Consider the following 24548-nt stretch of genomic DNA (forward strand, 5'->3'; position numbering starts at 1 on the left):
ATTTTTCAGTATAAATTACTTGTTCCACAGACAGAACCTCCAGAATATATGAATACTGATGTTGCAATGTACTCAGTGTACATCACCAGACAGCAACAAGTAGAAGGACCTTCTTTCAAACTGTACGTTCTTAACAAAACAGACAGCAATGACTTTCTGTCTTTTTATGGGTGAGTGGGCAGAAACAGAAAGACATTAAGAAGCAAATTAATGCCTGTGATCATTTTTATAACAGTACAAGGCAATTTCAAGTGAGTAATACAGACAAATGACGTTCAGAACTCTCCGCTCCAGCAGACGGGTCCTCTCCGTACCCCAGGGAACAGGAGTTTTCCTGTTTGCTGTAACGGGGCCGGGATTTCACACCCGCTCTGTCACCAGCGCTACCTAAGAGAACGTCACCTGTTTGTCCCTCCATCTGACGAACCGTACCCAGCAGCTGAATAATGAGGTTGGGAGATTTCATCCGTGGTGGCAGAGCGAGATCATTATTGGAGATGTGGAGGTTTAATTACTAAACGTTCTGTATGAGACTTACAACCATTAAGATCCTATCCAATTCAGGCTAATTCCTATATCTCATTGCAATTTAATTTGGTTTGTTTTTTTCTAGAAATTGATAACTGTTGATTTCTAATACTTATTTGCAACCTATTAATTTGGGCAAGTGATTAGAAAGATCAGCTTTGGTTTATATTCACCACAACGGCTGCAGTATTACCTCAAGTTGAGAAACTCCTACAGTTAACGAAGCGAGGTCTTATTTGCATACTCAAACGAAGCCATTTGCCATTGCAAATAACTCTAGAATGTACTTTCATTCCTAAATGGCTACTGTTTGTGTTGTGAAACTATAAACTACCTGGGTACTTTGTGAAAAATCTGCACGGGTTATTTGCACGTATTAGTTAACTGACCCCCAGTCACGTGCTTTGGAGACTAAAGGCCACAGGACACCCAGCAGCGACGTCTGCGGGGGGAGCGGCGTCCATTTACACAGCAGAGGAGCTGGGCTTACGGAGCACGGCTTCCAAAGCCAGGCCTGGGCGGTACTGAGGATACGCCCACAGAGCCTATAGAATGTATATGTGCAAAACAAACTTTAGACACGAAAGCAAAACAGGCCAAAATCCAGGCTTTTGACAGGTTTCTCTGTAAATCATCCAGACCGCTCAAGTTTACTCGCCTCCATAATAGGCAACGGATATTTTTAAACCAGGAAGACACAAATTAACATTTCCAGGGTCGTCATTGAATGATTAATAATTTCTACTGGAATTTGTACAAAGTTAAGGATCTACAAACATTTGCCTGAAGAAAACCTAAACCTCTTCAAGTATTTCAGTGAGCAAACCAATCCACGAACGGGGGAGGAGAAGGCTGCCCGTTTTAATACCAAAGTGACTTTGTGAATCACTTTTCCGCTGGCTCCCAGGTGCGAGCTGGAGTGGAGAAGTGATGGATGAGCACGTCAATAGCACCTAATCTTGCACTGCAGGAGCCCAGCACGATGCATTCACGGGCAGATCAGCTTCCCCTGCCTGCGCTTCCTTTACCATCATCCCAGGAGAACGGAATTAGCATTTTACAAAAATATAAAGTATGGAAAGGCACAGTAAATGTAATGTATCAAACGAATAAGAACACTATTCTAATTTTGTCATAACTTACACTCACTTTAAGGCCCATTTCCATTGCCGGAGGACAATAAAGATGTTTTAGTGCAAATGAAAACCCATCTATACAGAAAGCGTACGTCTTAATGCATTCCCAGGCAGATAAAGTGCTATTGATCTGCAGTCACAGCCATTTCCAGACCGCAGCACTGCAGAGGAGAGCTTGTTACAGGGAGTGAGGGGCTGCCCACTCAGTATGTGTGATACAGACACAGAAACAATCACACAACCAAGATCTAATTACTGTAATGAGTACACTGATAAAGAGAAACGTTAATTAGAGTTGGCAGGAAACTCTGGAGCAAATATGTATGCCTGCTGCTAACTGCCATTGCTGCCATTGTGCGGAAATGATTTTAGAGATGGAAAAGAAAATTTTAAATTCTTTCATATCATGGAGTTCCATATAGGAAAATGAATGCGTTGAGCTGTAAGCACGCACCCATCTCTGCAATGTAGCCCAGCACACCCTGTGCACCCTGTTCCACACAGCTTTGTGCCTCAGAGCTGCAGCTACCGGAGTTTATTTGGGCTGTAATCCAATATATTACAGTGCTAGTGACATAAGTTTGTATCTTAACCCTTTATGATTATGAAACAAAGCTCGTTGCTGTTGGTGCTGGCTTGCACAGCGCTGGTCTGATGCACTCAGCTTTTCAGGATGCATCCAGACATCTTAAATACATTTACTTCATGTACAAAATCATGACTTAAAAACATGTTGAACGAAGAAGTGAAGCACTAGACAAAACTGATGTGCTGTTACCTGGTGACAGACAGACCTTAACTGTCTGGACAGCACCATCCACTGGGGACTCACTGGGTGTTTTGTGGCCAGCGGCTGTTTGGGCCAGTTTACATGAATTCGCCCTAGTTTACTATTTTCATTCACTGATTTAACTTTTCATGACCTGTATTATTTAAGCCTAACACCACTAATTGTCTCTATAATCTATAACACCACTAATTACCTCTATAATCTAGACAAGCACACTTTCACATTACTATTATTTAACTTATAACACGAAGTTATAGCACACAATTTAAATTACACGCTTTGTTATGTATATGGTGCCCATCCCAATGTCAAGGCTTTTCATTTCATACCTTCTTTGTTACCTTGTTTGTTGTGTTTTTTTAGCCATTCTATGTTCTTCCGGATTGCTTCCAAATACGCCTCAGCTTTCCCTAGAGGAAGGATGGGAGAGAAGTCAGGCGTGCACTTAGAGCCGCGACGGACGCAACTGGCTTCACCGGGTGAGCTTGGTCACGGCAAAGGCAGATTAAAACTATTCTTAGTTTCTGTTTCAAAGCTGAGTCCTGTCAACCTTAGTCAGGCAAAATTCCCACAGACGGACGGCAGGTTTTGTCTGTGCAAGATCACTCATCCACAAACTTCGGATCATGGGTGTTTTCATCCGTATACGCAACTTTCTGTGGTGTGCACAGACACTGCACATGTGCATTGAAGGCAACCTGTAGCTTTTTGATCATAATCATTGTTCAACAAAGATGAAGCTGTTAAGACAGCAAGGAATGACTTAAATAAGACTGAGAACTTCGAGTTCATATACGTGTCAGGAAACTCTTCCACATAGAAGTACTAACAGCATATAGGAAATCTGAGGTTGTGTTGTTTTGGAAAGACGAGTTGAAATACAGCTACTGGAAAAAAATATTAAAATGACCATGCTAACTCCTTGTTAAAGCTCAAGTTTGAAAGCGATGGCTATTTTTGGACCAGAGTGCACACAGGACAGAATTAGTTCAAGGATTACCTAATAAGGCCCCTAAGGAAATATTCGAGCTAATGGATTTTGAATTCTTAACTTGGCTGGAGCTTTATTGACGTAATGTTCTTACATTTGTCAGAGAAAAAAACCCTAGTAGAAGGCTACTACTGCCAACTATGCATGTCTGGCCCATTAGTAAGTGGATACAGTATTAAACATACCATAATTTTGAGCTGGGAGCGCAGAGTTAGCTTTGTAGTAAGTTACTCTGTGAAAGAGCAAAGGGCATTGCATGACGAGACAAAGAACTAGTGATCCAATTTAAATTTCGAAGAGCTATCGGGCTGAACAGTTTTCTGAAGCTAAAGGAAAATAACCCGAACCAAACTGAACACACAAATCTTCATCAGACAAGCGAAATGTGTTATTTATCACTTCCCATGGGTATAGAGACAATTTTTCTTTACTGTGAAATTAGAAAGGCATCTCGAGCTGTTTTCCTCTTCTGTGCTCAAATAACCACTGCTGGAAAAATGCCACCGTCTATTTGTGTCTGGCTGGTGGTTTACATGCCTGCATTGCCCACAGGACCGAACCAGCTGACCAATGAGCTACAATCTGCTGCAGCCTTGATTACTGCAGTTCCTCACTGAGCGTGTTGCAGTGAAAACACATGCACCCAAAAACATACCCGCATAAACCAGCATCAGTACAAAACAGACCATAAGCACTTGTTTTTTAGCCAACTGACTGCAAAACATAGATGCTTATGCTGGATCCAGAGCCCAAGAACCCCCGGAAAGGTTTCTGCACCACCAAACATCCTCCTCCAAAGGCTCGGCGCTGTACGGGTGCACAGCGTGCGCTGCAGATCTGCTTTCAGATTTGGCAGCCGATTTGCACCCCACGGACAGAGCAACTTCAGCTGCTACAGTCCAGTGCACATGGTACGTGGCATTACATGGCATGCTGAAGCAACTACTAAGTTTGCTTATTGAGGCACTAACTGACTGTAACAGGTTTCCAAAGGTATGTAAAACAGGTGAATTGCTGATGAACCGTGACCTCTGGCAGTGAGCAACGCAAATGATTTCGCTTTGCAGAACTTTTCAGTACCTTCCCGTTCCAGCTTGTTCTAACACAAACTAGAGAGATCTACGGGCTCACTCAGAATATTGAATATCCCGATGATCTGATTTCACTGAAAAGTCACGGATGGAAAGAAGCAAAATCTCTCTGATTGCTGTGCCAAAAGGCAAGAGGAACTGTCAGTTCTGTGAAAGATGACGGCCTTACTCATCAGGGGATATTGTTTCATACATCTAAAAGTAAGCAAATAAGTACACTTCCAAACCAAGCTGTTGTGTGCTGGCTCCCAGTTAACTGCAAACTGAAGGTATTTATGCTAACACAAGGGAAAAACAATACCAAAGACAATACCAATCACTTGGAATAGGGATGGAGCAAAAACCATGGCTATGTTGTACCTCTGGGCTCTTCACTGTTTCCTGCTGCCTTTTGTTCTTCATTTTTTGTGGAATCCTTTGAAATTTCATATTCCTTTTCCATTTTAGCGGCTTCTTCCTTCGTGCTGTCTGCTTCTTCGCTACTCTTGTCTAAAGATATAACAGTAAGAGCGTTTTTGTATCAACTGCACCAAAAGCACTCCTAAATCACATCAATACGGTCTTTAGGAGTGAAGCAGCTTGAGTGATGATCGAGGAAGAAGCTCACTGGAGTCTGGCTCAAGGTGGTTTCTAAAGGTCATCTCTACCCAGACCTTTGGAAATAGGAATATCTGTTTCTGCTCTTACAAACGGCAGCTGAATACAGGTGACTAAAATCCATGATATGTACTAATAGTTCATCAAGGCACATTCCTTTGTGCGGAGAAAGATTATAGGAAATTTGCATTCACCAGATCCAAAGTTGACAAAGGATTATTTTTTTTTCAATTTATTATTCAAGTCTCAGAAAGCATCGATAGAGCTTGCTGCTGTGTATGTGTAATGTCTGGAGCCCACTGAAGAAAAGGACGGTGGGTATACTTCTCAAAGATCGGACAATTAAGTAAAACTTCCCCTCTTGCTGTGTTTCAGACACCCCGGCTGTGGCCGCAGGTTCTGGAGGGACTGTAACCTGCAGCCTGGATCTAAAGCCATTAACATGCTTCCAGCTGAATAGGTTAAACCCCATGTTACCCCAGGAGAGAAAACTGTAGAACAAGTACCTGCTGGTAGCTTTGTTCTGGCTTTAGTAGAAGGGTTCTCGAGCCTCTTCTTTGTCTGCTCAGCTATCATTGTATCCAAGTTTTCTAGAAATCAAGGCAAAACAAAAGCAAACCCTTGTTAGTCTTCAACAGATAAACTATGTTCTCCACACCACCAGTTGGAATGGTAGGCGGAAAGCTAAAAGAGCGGTCTCCATCCTTGCCTCTGAAGAATGAATCCAGGGCCGACACCAAAAGAACAAACAAATAGCTCTATGGAGCTTCGATCAATCTTCTTAAAAGAAATGACAACTAGATCATGACAATAGGTGTACCAAATAGAGCCAATATTCATGCAGACAGCAAATGTGTACATACCTATTGTAATATTTAAATCATATACCAGTATCTGTAGTGATTTATTCTGATGAAAGCAATGAAAGGGTTTAATTAACTCCACAAAGTATACAAGACTATGAAACACGTGCTTCATCCTGGTGGGAAAATACTATCCCAAACTGCTTATCTGTCTGGATTTTAGATGGTTTCACTGGAAAAGAAGTGTAATAAAAAGTTTTAAAATATATTTAGATTAACAAATATGTGAATCAAAGTGACTAAAACAATTTTTTCTTTTAAGTTGCTGGTGTCAAGCATTTACCTGAAAGCCCAGCAGACAAATGTGGCCGTGTATGTAGTTCTAAAAGTCTAGAAAACTCATCTACTCTGGAAGTAAAACCACCTTTTCTTCAAGATGGATGTTTCAGATGTAAACATCGTATGTTTATGTGGGGAAAGAAGTCCTTGTGGTATTCACGAATACGGGTCATCGTGCAATCTGCCGTATTTCCTCTACGGTGCCGAATTTTCTTTCCCTTTATCAGCTTTCTTTAAAGGTTGAGTTAGACATGGATGCAAAATGTGACAGACGTCAGCTGGGTGGAGGGGTATTTTTGAGAGACTTAGTTTTGAATTGGCAATATTATCTTTATATAAACAGCTAAAATATTCAGTATGAGGTGTGGTAACTGTGGCATAATAGATATTATAGGGCCGGTAAATATTTTAGATCGTATCTTCTGTGTAAGACCAACCAACCTTTTATCCATCAGAAAGATACTCAGCCCTGAAACCTAAGGATTCATTTTTCAGCAAGCACATTTCTCTCTGTGGCAGATCAGCAGAACCAATTCCGCCCGCCATCGGATGAGGAATCACATCATCCTGTCTGCCCGACTCCTCTCTGCTCTGCTATTCACATCAAATTCAAATGCAAGCAATTTTTGTTGGCACCTTCCTTAATCGCACCATGTCAATTCTACATCGCATTATGGGGCTTTTTTTGGTGAATACTATTTTCACTTGGTTCATATCCTTTCAATGCGATTTCTGGCCCTGCCGTACACCCTAAACTAACCAGGCGTGGGCTGGGTCGCGAGCCGGATCAGACGTCCACTGATGAACAGAAAAACCAAGCTAGAATGACAGTGGCGGTATTGATGCCTCACTAATCACTTAATCCAAATCTTATTGAAAAGACCATAAACATTCCTTTCAGCCGAGCTTAAGATACTTTTTAAAAACCCTGAATCAGTACCATACTAGTATTCCAGCAGGAATATAAGGATTTTTCTGTTGCAAGAGGCACAGTTTTTAGGATAAGATTATACAGCTGAGAACTTTGTGCTTCATTAAATATAACTTAATGAAAACAGAGTACTAAGCTGGTGTTCATCATGCGAATACATTCATCATGCAAATACATTCACTTAAAAACCCGGTATCTTTCATCGGTAAAGATATGGACAAGTTTCATATGACAGACCTTTTAATAAGGACTACACTTTACCGGAGAAATACTGACGCTACCTGGCTAGCTGGGCGGCACATCAACACGGATCTCCACATTTCACAAGCAGCTCCATGTTCTGCACCACAGAGGGGAGGCAGCTCTGTAATTATGTTTATGGGGATCACCTGGTGTATCTATATCTATATCTATATCTATATCTATATCTATATCTATATCTATATCTATATCTATATCTATATCTATATCTATATCTATATCTATATCTATATCTATATCTATATCTATATCTATATCTATATCTATAGTAGAGAGAACGTTATCAGAGAATCCCCTACCTCACAGACTATTTCCCAGCTTTATCCTCTCAATATTCTATGTTTATGGGGATCACCTGGTGTACCTATATATATATCTATATATCTGTAATAGAGAGAACGTTATCAGAGAATCCCCTACCTCACAGACTATTTCCCAGCTTTATCCTCTCAACAGTCTATGTTTATGGGGATCACCTGGTGTACCTATATATATATATATATATATATATATATAAAATATAACAGAGAGAATGTTATCAGAGAATCCCAGTTCTCCTTGAACAGGATTTATTGCCCTTTTTGCCCTTCAGAATGAATGCCTGTAACAGCTGGTATTGTTCCAAACCGTGTTTGTACTTGCGATGCGTTGCGGGGCAAGGCCGCGCAGTGTTTGCCAAGCAACGCGCGGCGCGTGTGGAGCTCTAACGGAACCAATTACTTTTCCGGCATTGTTTCCCTGGCAACGTAAGTTTTACAGAGGAAGAGTTCAGAAAGGTACTGACCTTTCCCCAGAGCCGGACACTTATTTGAAATGGCGCTAATTAAAAGAACAGGACAATAACTACTGAGCCAATGGAAGCGACCTGCGCTGTAAAACGGGTCGCTCCGGGGCGGGCTCCTCGCTCCAAGCAGCCAGCAGGAGCTGGGAGGTCTGTCTTCTGCCTTGCCTCACGTTCTAACGTGCTCCTGGATCCGGAATGAAGCGTTCCTGATGCAGGAGGGCTCCTATTTGGAGTCCTGGGCCCCGTTTCCACAGGTACTACACACTGATAGATCCTATTAACTGCACCTGAAAATGCAAACTCCCAGCGCTTTCGAAACTCTGAAGTCTTTCGAGTTGGGTATTCAGATATCTGAATGGCATAAAATCCGAGTGTTTATCTTAACTCTGGGAGAATGCACTGCAGTAACAGCCTTTAAATCCATGGAAAAAGATAGTTCATGAAATAATATTACAAATTAAATTACTTTGTTCTTGTTAGAGAGGCAGAAACTAACGTACCCATCCAAGTATTTAACAGAAATGGCAATGAGAGCCTGAAATGGACCCTTCTCTACAGACAGACAGATTCACAGTGTTTTCCAGACTCTTACGAATCCTCCTGCAAAGGGTTTTTCATCTGCGTAACTGTCTTGCAGCCGGGAGGCAGTTTCACATCCTGTCCTCGTCAAGCTGACTGAAGCTGAGGCTTCATGTCATCCAACTTCTGCAGAAAGACCTGCTTGGCTGCTCTGCTTTCACACAGCACAGAAAGGCTGCGCGCGTTGAAGGAGAAAAAGGGATGATCACGGTACCTGGAATCAGTCTTAACGATAGATGAAAAATGAGTTTACTTGATGGGTTCACACACTACAGCAGCTTCAGCGGGAAAGCTTTGTGGCTTTGTGCTGGTGACTGCTGGCACGAGACACACGGATTCCAGGCATTAAAAAAGCACCGTTCTCTCAGGGCTCTTCTGTCTCATGCCGGAGATGAACCTGAAGAACTTGCAAGGCCTTTTTACACCTGTGACAGAACTCAGGACACCCCAGTGTTTGCTTGTGACTGTTCTGTGGAGAATAGCATACCTGGTTCATTCTTTGGCCAAATCTTCCTTATAGCTTACACAAGTGCAGGTCCAAACACTGTCAATACCCTCTGGATTTTCACCAATGCAGCCAAAAGCAGAGTTGGACCTTTAGTCAACTTGTACATGTTTCATTTTTATATGACATGTTTGTCATATAAACTGCTTAAATGTGATGCACAAGAGAAACCCCTCCATTGTGGAATTACAGATGGGTTTCAGCCTTGCAACCCTCTTGTTCCTTTCCAACTTCCTGCCTTACGTGTCAAAATATGGCATTTTCTTTTTTGAATCTTTCTGTTTGATTTGCCGTGATGATGTGTCTGAAGCCTGACACTGCCGTGAGGACTGACCCGCCGCGGGTGCTGGCATCGCTTGTACCTGGAGTACAGGCAACACGGTCAGAATGGCTTGAAATACAATAGCAGCAGACTGAAAGCAACTCAAGAAGTAAAACACCATTAAATAGATGTGTTTGGAGGTGAACAAAGCTCTGACCAAATCTCCTTATTAAATTCCCTACCTCACACACTATTTCCCAGCTTCATCCTCTCAATATTCCACAGGCATTTCCTTTGCTTTACTCCAGGTCTCCTAGAGCTGTGTGGCGCAGTTCTGTACATGATATGACAGTCATGTAATGCGGTGGGAAAAAGAATTAGTAATACTTAAACTACTGGATCTCTCTCAAAAAGTTATCAGAGGAATTTTAGATCCTATGGATACTGGGAATACCAGGCTCTCAAACATATTGTCCCCCTCGGGTGATGCCCATTGTACTGCGGTGTGTAGAACTGCGAGGTTAGCTGCCATAGACCTGCCGCACCGCAGCTACCCGTTTATTTTCTATGTGGTGAGAGTCTAAATGGGGGAAAACAAGAGAGAAGGTCTAAGCAGTGGGGACAAAAAGCCCCATTCGTGTTTGTGCAAATGCAGAAGTAGCGTGGGGCAGACATGGATGAGGCTACGGGAAGAAAAGCTGCAGTGAAGTTGCAGTTGCAGTGAAGTTGCAGTGGGGTCTGCGATCAACATCCTTCCTGCACTCCAGTCCTGTCTGGGCCTTTGCACACTCCCTGTCCCCACAGCCTTTTAACTCCATGCTTAAACTCATGCTTAAACTGTCGGGTTTAAGCAATCACATATACTTTACACCATCACTGCTGCTCCTCAGCATCTGGCCCACTGTACCCGTCTGGGGTGCCCCAACTTCTCTTTGTCAGATATGAGAGAGTCCTTGGTCTTCCTAAGAGCAGGAGGGAATCCTGTGTCACCTCAGTTCATCAGATACGAAATAAACAGAGAAAAGAGAGCTGCCTGAAATTAAATAACTCCCACTGGCAGCTCTATGCATCAGTCATATGATAAAATAACACTGGGCAACGAAATTCACATAGGGAAATTGACTAAAGATTTTAATGTTTACGAAGAAAACCTACAGTAGCAACAGACCATTTGGGAAAAAAAAAAAGGACATTAAAAAAGAAAAAGAAGGTATTATGCATGAACAGTTTGCTGAATGAAACACTGTCACTGGCCTTCATCTGCCTGGTTAAAATGAAGGAAAGAACGAAAGGTCCACAGGACACCGTCCATCTATCGCTTGCAGCCTCTGGCGCTGGTTTGGCCGCGCCGTCCCTCGGCCCGTGGAAGGCACGCAGTGCGCACCAGGGAGCGTCCGCGGCTGCACACAGCGAGCAGGGGAAGGACGGCGCCAGGCCGGGCCGTGATCTGCTCTGGGCTCTGTGCCTGTTCCTGCCTAACCAAACAAATACCCGGATCAGACCTCTGGCCTGCAGCATCTGTGCTGATGAGAACTTCGGGGATTAGTCACAGTATTCAGACGAGTTCTCCCCTGATTGTGTCCGCTCTGCACTGGGCTGTGCTGGGGACATCCCAGAGCTCTGCCTTCAGCAGCACTGGAGCTGCTGAGGGTACCGAGTGTGAACGCGAGCGGCAGAACGGCTGTTCCATATTCCTTAGCACAAAGAGGCAAGGGCACGTTAAAAATCAACATAGGGGTCTTTATGCCTTTTCTTTTTTCCCCTGGATATTTTTTTCATGCAGCTTCAGTCTGGCTAAAAGAGAATATTATAGTAAAACAATAGCTGAACAGTAACTTTAGGAAAGGACCAAACTAATGAGTGTGCGTGTACCTCGCCAATAGTCACCAATGAACCATCCATCTCCCTGTTGTCTTGCAGTTTGGTCTTCTTTCCAATTGTCCATGGAAAACAAATGATGAGGGGGTAGGAGAGGTAAACAGAGACATCTGTTCCTGCCCATTTCTAACCAACACCATCTCCTGTTCAGTCACGGGGGAGCGTGTGGCTTCTGACAGTGAGTCAGAGCCCGAGGGAGGCGGTGTGAGAGGCGCCTTTGCTGTGGGCGATGGAGGGAGGCAGCTGCAACTCCAACACTGCATATTGATGAGCCGGAGCAATTTCTCTGTTCTCCCTTTTAATTAAAGGGGGATTGGCTCCCCATCTAGTCTGCGTGTTGTAAACTGTGGCTCCAGTAAGCTAAAGGCTCTACTACAAGGAGGTTAAAAGTGGGATGCCCCTCAGAAGGAGCAAAGCTACAGAGTGCCCAAACTTTTCTTTCCACTCCTTTGCCTCTTTCTGTTCTACAACGTTGCTCAGTTGTGGAAGATACAGAAGCCCTGATTTAGAAACTGAAAACAAAATGGCCAACCTCAATCATAAGGTGCAATAAAATCTATATTATATGCAGTATAAACATGAAGCTTCTATATCACAGTATCACAGTATCACAGTAGGTTTGGGATTGGAAGGGACCTCAGAAGCTCACCCAGTGCAATCCCCCCATGGAGCAGGAACACCCAGATGAGGTTACACAGGAAGGTGTCCAGGCGGGTTGGAATGTCTGCACAGAAGGAGACTCCACAACCCCCTGGGCAGCCTGGGCCAGGCTCTGCCACCCTCACCGGGAACAAGTTTCTTCTCAAATTTAAGTGGAACCTCTCGTGTTCCAGTTTGATCCCATTACCCCTTGTCCTATCACTGTTGGCCACCGAGAAGAGCCTGGCTCCATCCTCATGGCACTCACCTTTTATATACTTATAGACATTAATAAGGTCCCCCCTTAGTCTCCTCTTCTCCAAACTAAAGAGCCCCAGCTCCCTCAGCCTTTCTTCATAAGGGAGATGCTCCACTCCCTTAATCATCTTTGTTGTCCTGATATATCTATGAGACAGAGAAGTACTGATGACAAAAGTTCATGCCACACGTATGTCTTAGTTTTGACTGAAATAGAGCTAATTTTCTTTCTGGTAGCTGGTACAGTGCTGTGTTTCGGGTTGAGTATGAGAATAGTGTTGATAACACGCTGATGTTTAGTTTCAGCTCCTCATGCTGGCCTGCCAGAGAGACGGTGGGTGTGCACGCACGGCTGGGAGGAGACACGGCAGGACAGAGGACCCCGCTGGCAAAGGGACATTCCATGTGCTCAGTGTGTAAAGCTAAGGGAAGAAGAAGAAAGTGGAGGGGACATTCGGAGTGATGGCGTTTGTCCTCCCAAGTCACCGTTATGTGTGATGGAGCCCAGCTGTCCTGGAGGTGGCTGAACCACCTGCCCATGGGAAGTGGTGAATGAACCCCTTGTTTTGCTTTGCTCGTGTGCACGGGTTTTGCTTCACCTGTTAAACTGTCTTTACCTTAACCCACCAGTTTTCCCACTTTTACGCACCGATTCTCTCCCCCATCCGCCGGGGCAGTGAGCGAGCGGCTGCGTGGGGCTGAGCTGCCACCACAATGTTCTAGTCCATGAATGATAACTCCACAGAAGAATACAACGTGCACACATCTAAGTTACATTTCTAGGGTAATAGCTGGTTGGATAACACAACTTTCATTTGATCAGGGTAGCAATGGATAAATTTGCTACAAATCTACTCTTGCAAGCAGTGTACGGCAGGGGAACATCAGCAATATACTGTGTAAAATGAATTAATACATACACACTTGTGCCTCTTAAGAACTTGTCTATCAGCTCTGAAAACTCTATTTTTGTTATGGTCCACTGGGCTCTAATTACCAATATTTCCCAGAATAGTTCTAAAATCACTCATTAGTTTGGTCTTATCAGTGGGAGATGATTTACAAATGTGTTAATATCTGAACAAACTGGCAGAAACCATTTGTTCCTGCTTCTAAGTTGACAACAATATTATTAAAATAAATGTATTTCAAAACTATAATTTACATAAATACTATAAATAGAGCTTTTACCAGGTGGTAGTGGACCGATATGGGTTTGTTTTCATATTAGCTAGATAGCCTGGCATAAGTAATAAAATTCACTCAGCACACAAAAAAATCCTCTTCTTTGTGCCATGTAGATGAAGCTTTTCTTTGGCATTTATCTGGGCTGTGATGGATGGCTCTGATGGAAAAGCTATCAGAGTGAATCTCCACCACGACACTACCCAACAGACACAAGGAAAAGGAAGGAAAGTACGATATTATTCACAAACTAATATTCAAACAGTACAAGTACCTATGCAATGCATCGCTTATTCTGCCCTGTATGAATCAAAGTGAGTTTTGCTCTTGGCTTGAACAGCACTCAGCACCATGAAGGATATAGTCCTTTCAGTTCTGCGTGGAGGAATCACTACCAGCTTTTCACGCAACAGAAACACTATGAATGCCGAGAACAGCGAAATATTTTACACTGAATCAGCCACAAGTTCTCTGAAAGCTTCTCGCTGCTTTCCACTGGTCGTTATGTGGAGATGCCAACTCTTCCATTCCACTCCGTCCCTGCGCCCTTGCCAAGAGCAATCGCTCTCAGGAACTGTCCTGATTGTCCCCAACGCTGGGCCCCTCAGCGGAACAGCCCGGCTGGGCAGCGCGGGGCGAGCACGGAGCCTTCAGCACCACAGCGGGCCCTGATCCACAAGCCACCTGTGTAACCGTGATCCTGTGTCACGTTATTGATTACCTGATGCTTGCTTTCTGCACCAGCAACGTTTGTCTATTTCTTTAACTGCAAAACCAATTTGAGAGCCGCTTGCAATCTTCAGAGGGCAGGCAGGCTTGCTAGAAAGATTTCTGGAATCCTTTGAACAGGCTACAAACATATAAGGAGGCTTTCATCCCACGGAAAAATTTGCTCTCAAATCAAATAGAGCGTTCCTGGTTAAGAAAGTAAAGCGTGACAGCAGATAGTGGCATTTTGCCACCAGCAGGGCAATTATCAAATATGAGGCATTTTGGCTGAACACACATTTTATATCAGTTTGTTACAGCCTCTCATCAGTGCTTCCAGAGCTACAGTTTCCGAAAACATACTGTAAAAGGTAGGCAGTACTTCTTCTCCTCTTTCATATGTATCACTACATTGGTTTTGGGTTTTGGGTTCTGTGTTACAGATTGTATTTAGCATACGTAAAGCTTTTCGATATGCATTACGTAATAATGAATATTCGCATAAAACATGAATGCCCTCTCCTTGCATTTCTGCGTGCCTGCGTGTGTTTCTCTTGCACCACACTGCAGCTAGAGCCTTTGTAACTTAAAGCTCAGCCTCATAACATCATTCACTGCAGCAGCAAGTTAGTTTCCCCCAGAGTAAGACACAATGATGATGACATAATGCTGTGGTTTCCAAATCCCAAACCAGCTGTTCCTGGCACGTGCATTCACATTCACTGGCTCTGTGTCCATGTGAGAGGCCCAAAAGCTTGTGGCTTGATTCAGTAAATGATTTATTATTTTGAATGTATAATTCAGGGACATAACTTACGCACGGCTTCAGCCACGGAGTGGGGAGAAGTAACTTAGGCAGTTTCCCACTGTAATAAAGGAAGGATATAATTCATCTGCACAGACCCAGTGGGTTTTTTCCACCAAGAAGCACAGGATCTGCTCACTGATTTTGGACTGGGGGAACAACTAAAAGCTGCCAATGTTTTTAATTTTTATCTCTCTCTGACAGATATTCATACTAATACCTTTATATACCATAATAAATACAGCTGGGGATCAGTCCCCTAACCCAAACTGCACCAAGCACCTATTCATGTATTACTGGGTATACTATGTTGTAACTTTGAGCTCAATAAGGGTGGCAATAAAACTGCTTATGGATACTGCAAAAAGCTAAGATTCTCCTGTGCTTGCTCTTCTTGATTATTTGAGAATACCAGCTCAATAAATGAAGGTCAGCTTTAAAGCCATTTCTCAACAGCAGGTCTAAAAAAAGAATACCACAGAAGCAACTTGAGACCTACGAGAAAGCTTTTCCTACTACAGTGAGCTGCTGTGACGGAGCACAAAACCCAGCTCTGCATAGATCGCTCATTTGCAAGGCAGAGTCTGGATACATCAGTTGATAGTCTTGCTTTAAATCTAGACTAAATCAGACCTCTGAAACTCTTAACCTAATCCCTGCCCTCTGTACTATGTCATCATGGCAATTTGTTTCCAGGGTTACAGTATTTATTTACTCAAAGTCAAGTCAATATGAACAACTGCCTTGAATTTTAGCAGGAAAAACACATCCTGAGTGTAATTCCATTATCTCAGTGGTCTTGCGTCAGGGGTGAATTTAGCCTATTAAGTTTTGGCACAACACTATCAGTGAGGGCAGTATCTGCTTAAGCCATATTATCTTCATTTGTAGAATGATACTGAAACAAACAACTGTGCTTGTAATCAACTGCTTCTTTATGTGCATCTATCTTTAAATGTACAGGCAGTCAGAGAAACAAAGAGCTGAACTGTAGCATAAGATGTCCAAATATTCCAAAATTCAAGAACTTCTCACGGAAAATAAAGGGATAATCTTGGTCAGAGATATAACGAATTCTTTAGAGAGGAGGTGAATGTGAAACATGATCCACTGTTTTTTTTGCAGCCAAGTAATTGATAACCAAACCATACAGTTACAGTTGCATCAATCAATCAGGTATCTGCAACAGCCCATATCAAACAAGCCAGCAGAAGTCATGAAAGATGATCACCAGACGGGGCTGATGGATTACGCTGAGAATTGCCCTGATGTAAAGAAAAGCTCTTCAGGCTAACCCAGACCAGGAATGCTTCAGAAAAATGAGAGGGTTGTGTAGAGCTCATGCAGATAAGCCGTTGTTCTGTAGCTCTCCTTGTTTAACAAGGAAAGCTATCAACAGCTCATATGAAAGAGTTTGCAAAAGCCAGGAGGGGTGTGTGAGACAAACAAAACGAAAAACCCAACCCAGGTTGTTCCAAAGTCACTCTTCGGGATAATATAACAATTTCACAACATCTGCAAAACCACAGACTCCAAAATGGATCCAGGAACGACTGCTTCAAAAACTACTCCTGCACCAAGATGCAACGCCTCCCATAGACAGAAGGAGCCTCACCTGGTAGAAGACCATGGCCTTGGGTCCTGTCTGCTCCAGCTGCTTACAGGTGACCGATGAAGGGTGCTGAAGAGCTACGTTCTCTTTGGAAAATGCAGGTAGCTGATCCACCCCAATATAACTGAGCCAAACACTAATCTTCCCCTGACACAAAACCATTGAAATCAAGTGTTTCACGGGTGTGGAAGTGAAATAATCCTCTAAATACATATATGATAAATAACCTTTCCTTCATTAGATGGAAAGACTAAAGCGGTCTGGAATGTAACATTGCTATAAAGACTGATCGATCATTTAGAAGCACAGCTTTATGATTTCCAATTAATGAGTCTGAAACGGGTCTCATAAAAGCTAGGAAGATGGCAATAAAATCATCACTGTTGGCAGAGTAAGAACATAGCGTTACTAACACTGTTGCATAAAGTATGGAGGCTCACCCAGATAGGAGACTGCTTCCTCAGGTGTGATCGTTCCATATTTAACCATCATCTTCACAAAATCAATCAGAGTTTTCATGATGGTTATCAAGGTCTCTTTCTCTTTTGCCTCCGTCTCTGTGCGAGGAGATAAAGCAAAATTAGTCAAAGACTTCAGGCCACTCAGAAAAACTCAGTTCTGCAAACTGTCCACAACCCTCATGCATAAAAAATGACCTAGTCCCTAAAAAGAAAATGCTGTGCTGGTTTAGCAAAGAGAACTGTACGTTTTTCCCTTTAAATCGCTCCTGCAAAGTACACCTGAATACACTTTAAAACTTTAGGGTTTATAGCTTTTTGTCTTGAAGGTCTATCTTATGGAAGGTAAATGGTATTAATTCTGTTTTGCAGATAAGAAGACTAAACACACTGAGATGAAGTGACTCGGCAGAGTTGAAACTGCTGGTCAGAGGGCAGATACAGGCACAGTTTTCTACAATCTCGGTCTTTTTCTTTTATTTGTCTGTGAACTACTCAGTAGACCAGTCTGGTTCTGTATGAGGAAGATAGCTCAGAGATCCCTTCTCCTACAAGATCCATGGATTCATTTACAGAAATATGAAGTGTCTCAAATGAGATTGTTACTGTGCACAAGACCGTGACTGTTACTGGAAAAACATAATATTGCATGGTTGAGAGGATCATGACTCCAGAATAGGATATGAACAGTGATTTTTCATTATAAAAATTCATCTTCTTGCCCACACATATCCCTGATTATCTTCATGATCATTGCTACTTAGCTTTCTTTTTCCATTTTCTTTATCTGCTGAAAAATATTACTGCTATTTCCGCAGCAGCAGCACGGAACTGCCCAGCACACGGTTACACGAGCTCTTCCCACAGCCCAGGTTGTCACTGGAGCACCCAACGGAGCCAGGGACACTGACGGTCACACAGGGACAGTCAGGACCGTCCTCCCCGCCTTGGCAGAGGGCCAGCCCCTTTTCCCAGCACACATCTGTAGGATGCAATTGAATCCCTTCTCCTCCAGCGTGATCCAAGCTGGCAGGCGAACAGCACAAAGCAGGAGACAATGCGGAGATGTGCAGCCAGCGGGACCTGCTTCTCTCTGCCTGATAACCTGTTAGACCCAATATAAGCAAAACGTGCCCTGAGGTGTTTCGTTCTAGCTCTCCGCTTGGGCATTCATGGGGACCGCTTGAAGCAAGTTTAAGGCTCCTGCAGGACAAGGAATCTACAGAATAAATTGCTGCTGACTGTTCTGGAGAGAGCAGAAGCTACGCTGGCTGCAGGAGGAGAGTGGGTGTGTGGCAGAGCGTGCTGGCAAAGGGTCTGTGGCGAGCTGCCACGATCTGGCCGGCAGTCACTGGAAGGCAATGACGTCTCGCACCGGAATAGGAAGAGACGTGCAAAGCTTTCACTGCAATAAGCAGCAAACCTGTGGTTTGTGAAAAGGCTGAGAGGCTCAGCCTCATTAACTGGTACCATCACGGTGAGGATTCTGCTGTGGCTTACTCAGATCTCTGTTGGCTTAGAAGACACGGATGTTACTGGAAAGATCTCTGGAGAAAACAATTTGCCAGTTTTTCATCATGCCCTTACGGGAATGAAAAGAATTCAGGGCTCTTGAATTATACAGCACAAGATGGGAAGGGCTATATAGGTCACACAGTCTGCAGCTCTGAGTGCTGCTCCTCCCAATGTTTTGCCATATGCACTAATCAAATTAGTCTCTGCTATGCACCTTAGAGAACATTTTTAAAGTACCTGGTCTCTTGCAACTAGGGAATCTGTGGGAAAGAGAAGGGAAAGGAGTAGGAGAAAACAGAGAGAATCTATTTTTCTTCCTAAATGTCCTTGTAAACACGATGAGCTCACCTGAGTTAAGACTTTTTAATAGCGCGTAAAAATTTGGAAAATATTGGAGGTCTTCAAAATTATCTTCAGAAGGCAGCTCATTTCTTCTTTCCAAGGCATTAGATGGTGACCAGGTGTTGTCCAGTGTATCATCAGTTTCTCCATTAATGAAACTATCCTTAGCAGCGTTGCTTAGTATCTCCACAAAAGACATTAAAAAAATATAAGCACATTGCTTCTGGTGATAGAGTTAATAGAGCAACAAACAGCATCATAATCTTATGTCAACACTTTCCTAATTATGAGATAAAGACTATGCTGTTTTTCCAAAGCTATTTCAATTTGGGATCTGGCTTAAACCTCAAAGTAACTCATGATACGTTCTCCTATCTGATGGAATTTCTTAAAGAACACCTTTAGTTTCCAGATTGCACTAATTATTCCCTAAAGCAAAGCCGTGTACTGGTCTACTTGTATCATTTGGCAAGTGAGTCAAAATGATTAGCTACGAAATTACCATTTTTTCCGGTTGCTTTTCTTTTGTATCACTGGCTGCTCTGCTTGGAGGGTAACTGAAGCCTTCAGACTCCTTCTCACGATCCTTCGCTTCATTTGCGATTAGCTGCTGTAAAACCTCTGCCACTTCATCTTCCAGCGTGTAGGCCTGACTCTCTGTGATCTGTTGAAATATTTGTGCAGAGTACTTATAGGATAGTGTTTTTCCTAGATTAAAACATCAATATGAGACCTGAGCTTTGTAAATAGGTTGCTTTAAATATGTTTGCTTCAAAGCTCAGCACAGCCAAATTAGGTGTAATACCTTCACTGATATGTGTGTATACATGTATTCATATATATACACGTCTCTATCTATATACATGTATATACACACACATACAAACACTTATCAATGATGTGTGTATACATAAAAAGCACCCACCCACACATATTGTCTCCAGTAGGAAAACAAGCCCATATGGGGCTTAACACAACGGAGTCCAGCTTGAAAGACGGAGCTGCAAGTGAAGCATACCTGTGTATGTGCATGAGTGTGTGTATAAATGTATGTGTTCTGCAGCATACCTATGTACAACTGGATAACTACGACAAAATACAGTAATGCAGAAAGGGGAAAACCAAATAGCTTTCTATGGCATCATTAAAATGTTCTCTCTTTGCTTCATAGCAGTGTTGCTTGTGTGAAAGCTCGGCCATGCAGCTGTCCCACAGCTCCCTTTGTAATCAGTGGGACCCAGCAACGGCTGATTGCAAAATCCACTGCAGAAAAGATAGGGTTAGTATTTTAAAATGTAAGGATCCCATATTGCAAAGGCTAAAACCATTGGGACATCCAGAGGTCAGAGACAAATGCAGCCTTGCTAAAAACCAGTAACAACGAGAAATGCATCCTTAACTAACCAGCATCATTGTATGTCTGCTCGTGACAATAATTAGTAGGTGGATAGGAATGAGCTCAGACCCCGAATGCCCCTCATTTTCACTCAAGTCAGCATTAATAGCTGGACACAAAGAGCATTAAACCAACCCACAAAGCAGCTGAATGAAGTATTAGCAAGATACTCACGAGCCCCAGATTTAGAAGTTTTGAAACGATCTTGTCAAACACTCCTCTATCATTTTCCTCGTAAATTCTTGCAGCAATTTTTTGAACAATGTCTTCAGCAGTCAAAGGAGTGCCGTCTAACTGATGGAGGCCATCTGGATCATCTGAAAGGATTACAGTTTAACTGTGTGCCGACTGTCCTAACTCATTTGGATTAGACATCTTGTAAAAAATATCTGCCCACATCTTTTTCTCTTCAGAACAAAGCTGCACTTTTGAAACACAGTAGGAATATATTCCATACACACTTTGGAATCCAGCACATCAGTCCCAATGAAAAATTCTTTGTGTCCATTTTCCACATCTGAAAAATGTCTTTCTGCCTGGCTTTTTAAAGAGCAGAGATGACTATTAGGAGCACGCTCTCCTGTTCCTAGGAAAAGTTGTAAGAATGAGAGAACACTGCTCACACATCCCCTCATACGCATCTTCCTGCTATCTACTGTCATTGTGTGGCCCCCTAGTTCAGAACAGATCCTGACAAACGCCGATTTCAGCAAACGAAGTTTTAATTATGTAATCATTACTTATGGCAAATAATATTACATGACCAATGGGAAAGTGTATATGATGAGTAAGCTGCGGTCTGTGATGAGCAAACTTTGATATAATTAAAAACATCCTGAGCTAAATGCTGCTCACAACTCTCAGCGGATTTGAACTGCAAGTCAATTAACTACTCCTGTAGTAAAGGCAAAGATTATTTGGCCCTTGGAAACTTCTTTCAGGTTTGTGATGAAGAGAATTATCTAACATTGCAAGTAACATTTGAAACAAATATATGTGATTTAGCTCTGCATAAAAGTGCTTCTTCCTTTCAAACCAGAATACATTTTCATTTAAAATGTGTCCCATTTTCCTTCCATCAAATCAAAATTGCTAAAAACCATAATGCAAATTACACTGTTGGGTTTTCCTCCATGGAAGAAGACTGTGAAAATCAACAGCAAGTGTTTTATATTGTGTTTCAAAACCTAATTGTAATACGACAAGAATACAACTGGAAAGAATTGAAACTGCACACCAGTAACAAATAGAGCTCTTTTCTACTGGTGAATACAACATTCGTAACTGCAATCAGTTTGCAAGAGAAACCTAACCTAAAAGTCACCGAAAGATGATTACAGAATACCTTGGAATTTATAATCCAGTCCACTTTTAGTGGAGTCATAGTCATCCACGAGCCTGCGGTTCTTGGTGGAGTCTGCATCGTCAATGGCCAGCTGCTGTTCATACAACGAGCTTCTAATTGACTCCCTCTCCTTCGCATTCCTCTCCCTTTCTGCTACCGCTTTTAGCAGGTTCAGGTCATCAACAAAGGAATAATTCCTGAACTCTGGCTTATTTTCTGGAAAACATATCAACGCACACATGACATAAAATCTTATACCATCATGAATATCACTATAAAGCAAAGACAGATGTTTTACCTGTGGGAGCTATTTTCCTGTTCTTGTCTGCCTCAGCTTCAGCAATCTGATAATACAAAAATAAAACAAACAAACCAACAAAAAGGCAGAAGGAATAAATACACCAAAATGTGTGACCCCTTAATTTATCAATATCAGCAGAAGCCTTAATGCCTGATCTTCCCTCTTAGTAAGAAGTTGACGTTAAGAAGCAGAACATGATTAAGTGGTTGGCACTTTTTGTCAGTACCAAGGCATCCTCTGATCAGAATCAGACACTCTGAGAAGCTGAAATAGACTTTCCATTTTACAATAAATGCCAGTTACGTTTTTCTTCTTCAGCCCAAGCTCCCGGTCGATCAATACCAAGGGGTTACACACCTATGAGCTGTTGGAGCTGACAACCTGCTTTTGGAATGCTGGACAGTAAAACTCTACGTGCTAGTTCTTAAAATTATTGAAACCCTATTTTGTACCCAGCCCCATCAATATTTACTTTACTGGCAAATGTATTTTTAAGTGATTTGTTGAGCCATTAGGATATTCATGGATCTGGTACCTGAAGGCTCAACATATTATGAGAATACCCAAACTAAAATACACTGTAAATATTTTACATTTCACTTACCTGTTCCTCCAAAGGTCTTTCTACACTTAATTGCCTGTTGTGTATAGATTTATCTAGAATAAATGAACACACATATATACTCAGTTATATGATGCATGTGACTACAAAGAGACAGCACATTTTTTCTTAATTTATTGTTTTCTCCCATAAAACATGGTGTTTTAAATATGACGCCAACTGCTAGTTCATGTAAAAAAAAAAATCAGTGTTCCTAGAAGATTGAGAATACAATAAAAATGTCGAACATTTAAAACAATATGATTGTTTGGGGCATAGGGAGGGGCTCTGCAAATGAGGTAACAAACACAGATGTAGACTCAGGGACCCCTTTCTGATGAGAAAACTCAAAAAAAAATTGGGGGGAAAAATGCTGTAAGAGATTGACTAAAATAGCAATAATCGGATTGGCACAACCGGGAGATTAAAAATCTCTTACATCCAGTATACCAGGGGAGACAGGGAGCAAGAGAGAGACTTGTGCAGAAACTGCTGTAGAATAGACGAAAACGTTGCTTGGAAAAGGCTGAAAAAATTCAGAGCTTTTCCCTCTACCGGCATCTATGTCTTTGCTTTAATATTATATTGCAACTTCCGTGATCCAGCGTCTTGCACCAGGAATATTGCTTCTTTAGGATCTAATTTCTTTTAGCCAAGTGGAAGGAAAGTTTTTCCTTTCCTCCACTTACACCCTGCAAAACTTTGCCCCTCTCGGAGCAATCGCGTTACCGAAGGCGCTTACCTTGGCCCGCGGGCTTCGGGAAGCCATGCACCCGGCTCGCCAGCAGCGACAGCACCTGCACCGCGACCGCCAGCCGGAGGAACATCCTGCGGCCGCCCGGCCCTGCAGGGCGAGCCCGGCCCGGGGACGGGGCCGCTGCCCGCGGGGCTCCTGCCGCGCTGCCCTGCGCGCCCCTGCGCGGCCCCGGGCGCTGTCCAGCGGCGCGGTGCTGAACCGCACGGCAGAGCCGACCGCCGCGCTCGGCCGCTCGTCCCCGCGCCCGCAGAAATGGTCGATCCCGTCCCCGCCGCCGGTCCCGGGCAGGGGGGAGGAGACGGGGGAGGGCCGCGGCCGGCGGAGCATGCGCGCCCCGCTCCGCGGCCCCGCCAGCCGCAGCCCCTGCCCGCCCGCTCCCGGGGGAGCGGAGCCGCGGGGGCTCCGTGCCAGCCGGCGGGGGCACGGGTGGCGTGGGGCGGCCTCCCCGCCTCGCACGGGGCTGAGCACCGCGGCTGACCTGCCGGGAGCTGCGGGAAAACCCGACCTGCTCGGCCACCCGTGACAGGGCTTTTAGGGGAAGGCTCAGGTTTGAAGTCAGCTCAGAAAGGCTGGGTTGCACAGGCTTTTTGAGCTATAAAAGTGGAATTCGGCCCTGAGGCCTATGAATCTGTGACATCTGTTTAGGCGCTTTCCATGGGGCTGGATTACACAGGAGAGGCACAGTCATCATTGATCCTTTTTACTACAAAGAGAGGACTTTGTAAGTTTAATTATAGCACATTTAGCTCCTTAAATCTTCAAATCAAAACAAGCAGTAGCAAAATGACAATAAGCCATGTAAGCCAATTCTGAACATTTTCATAAATCAAAATTTAGCCCTTGCAGACACAGAACAGCAACAAATCCCCAGGGATCAGAGGAAGACATTTTCACCGTTTTACGGCAGAACAAAGGATCGCAGCGGTAGCTCTTCTCAGAACTATAGGATCTGCGTCCAAAATGGGAGATAAATCACAGTGGGTTTTCTCCCCAAAAGACCTCATCATTTTGTAGTTATAAAGGCATACATGCAGGCTTCAGCTGAAAACAACTGAACGTTAGAAATCTCAATACTTGTTAACTGCTAAACAAAATGGCTAAAAGTGCTGTTCGAACAGATGAAGAGGATCAGTGCTTTTACAATGAAAAAC

At 43.3% G+C, this 24548-nt stretch overlaps 1 protein-coding gene across 7 annotated transcripts in view; it reads right to left on the reverse strand.

Moving 5' to 3' along the window:
* Positions 1–24548, reverse strand: part of SCG3 (secretogranin III) — a 30004-nt gene that overhangs the window by 1454 nt on the left and 4002 nt on the right. For 3 of the 7 annotated variants that reach the window (XM_065076424.1, XM_065076423.1, XM_065076422.1), the window contains 10 exons: positions 22644–22696; positions 22037–22082; positions 21739–21954; positions 20568–20710; positions 19500–19661; positions 19004–19181; positions 17123–17239; positions 5640–5723; positions 4897–5025; positions 2784–2864 (listed from right to left, as the gene is read on the reverse strand). In XM_065076424.1, the coding sequence (XP_064932496.1) occupies positions 2784–2864; positions 4897–5025; positions 5640–5723; positions 17123–17239; positions 19004–19181; positions 19500–19502 (592 nt within the window). In that variant the 5' untranslated portion in view covers positions 19503–19661; positions 20568–20710; positions 21739–21954; positions 22037–22082; positions 22644–22696. Of the gene's footprint in view, positions 1–2783; positions 2865–4896; positions 5026–5639; positions 5724–17122; positions 17240–19003; positions 19182–19499; positions 19662–20567; positions 20711–21738; positions 21955–22036; positions 22083–22643; positions 22697–23382; positions 23705–24548 lie in introns of those variants that run through there. The other 4 variants (XM_065076427.1, XM_065076425.1, XM_065076421.1 and 1 more) reach the window with 3 other exon arrangements.

The sequence above is a fragment of the Columba livia genome, chromosome 11 (genome assembly GCF_036013475.1).
Source record: "Columba livia isolate bColLiv1 breed racing homer chromosome 11, bColLiv1.pat.W.v2, whole genome shotgun sequence".
NCBI lineage: Eukaryota > Metazoa > Chordata > Aves > Columbiformes > Columbidae > Columba > Columba livia.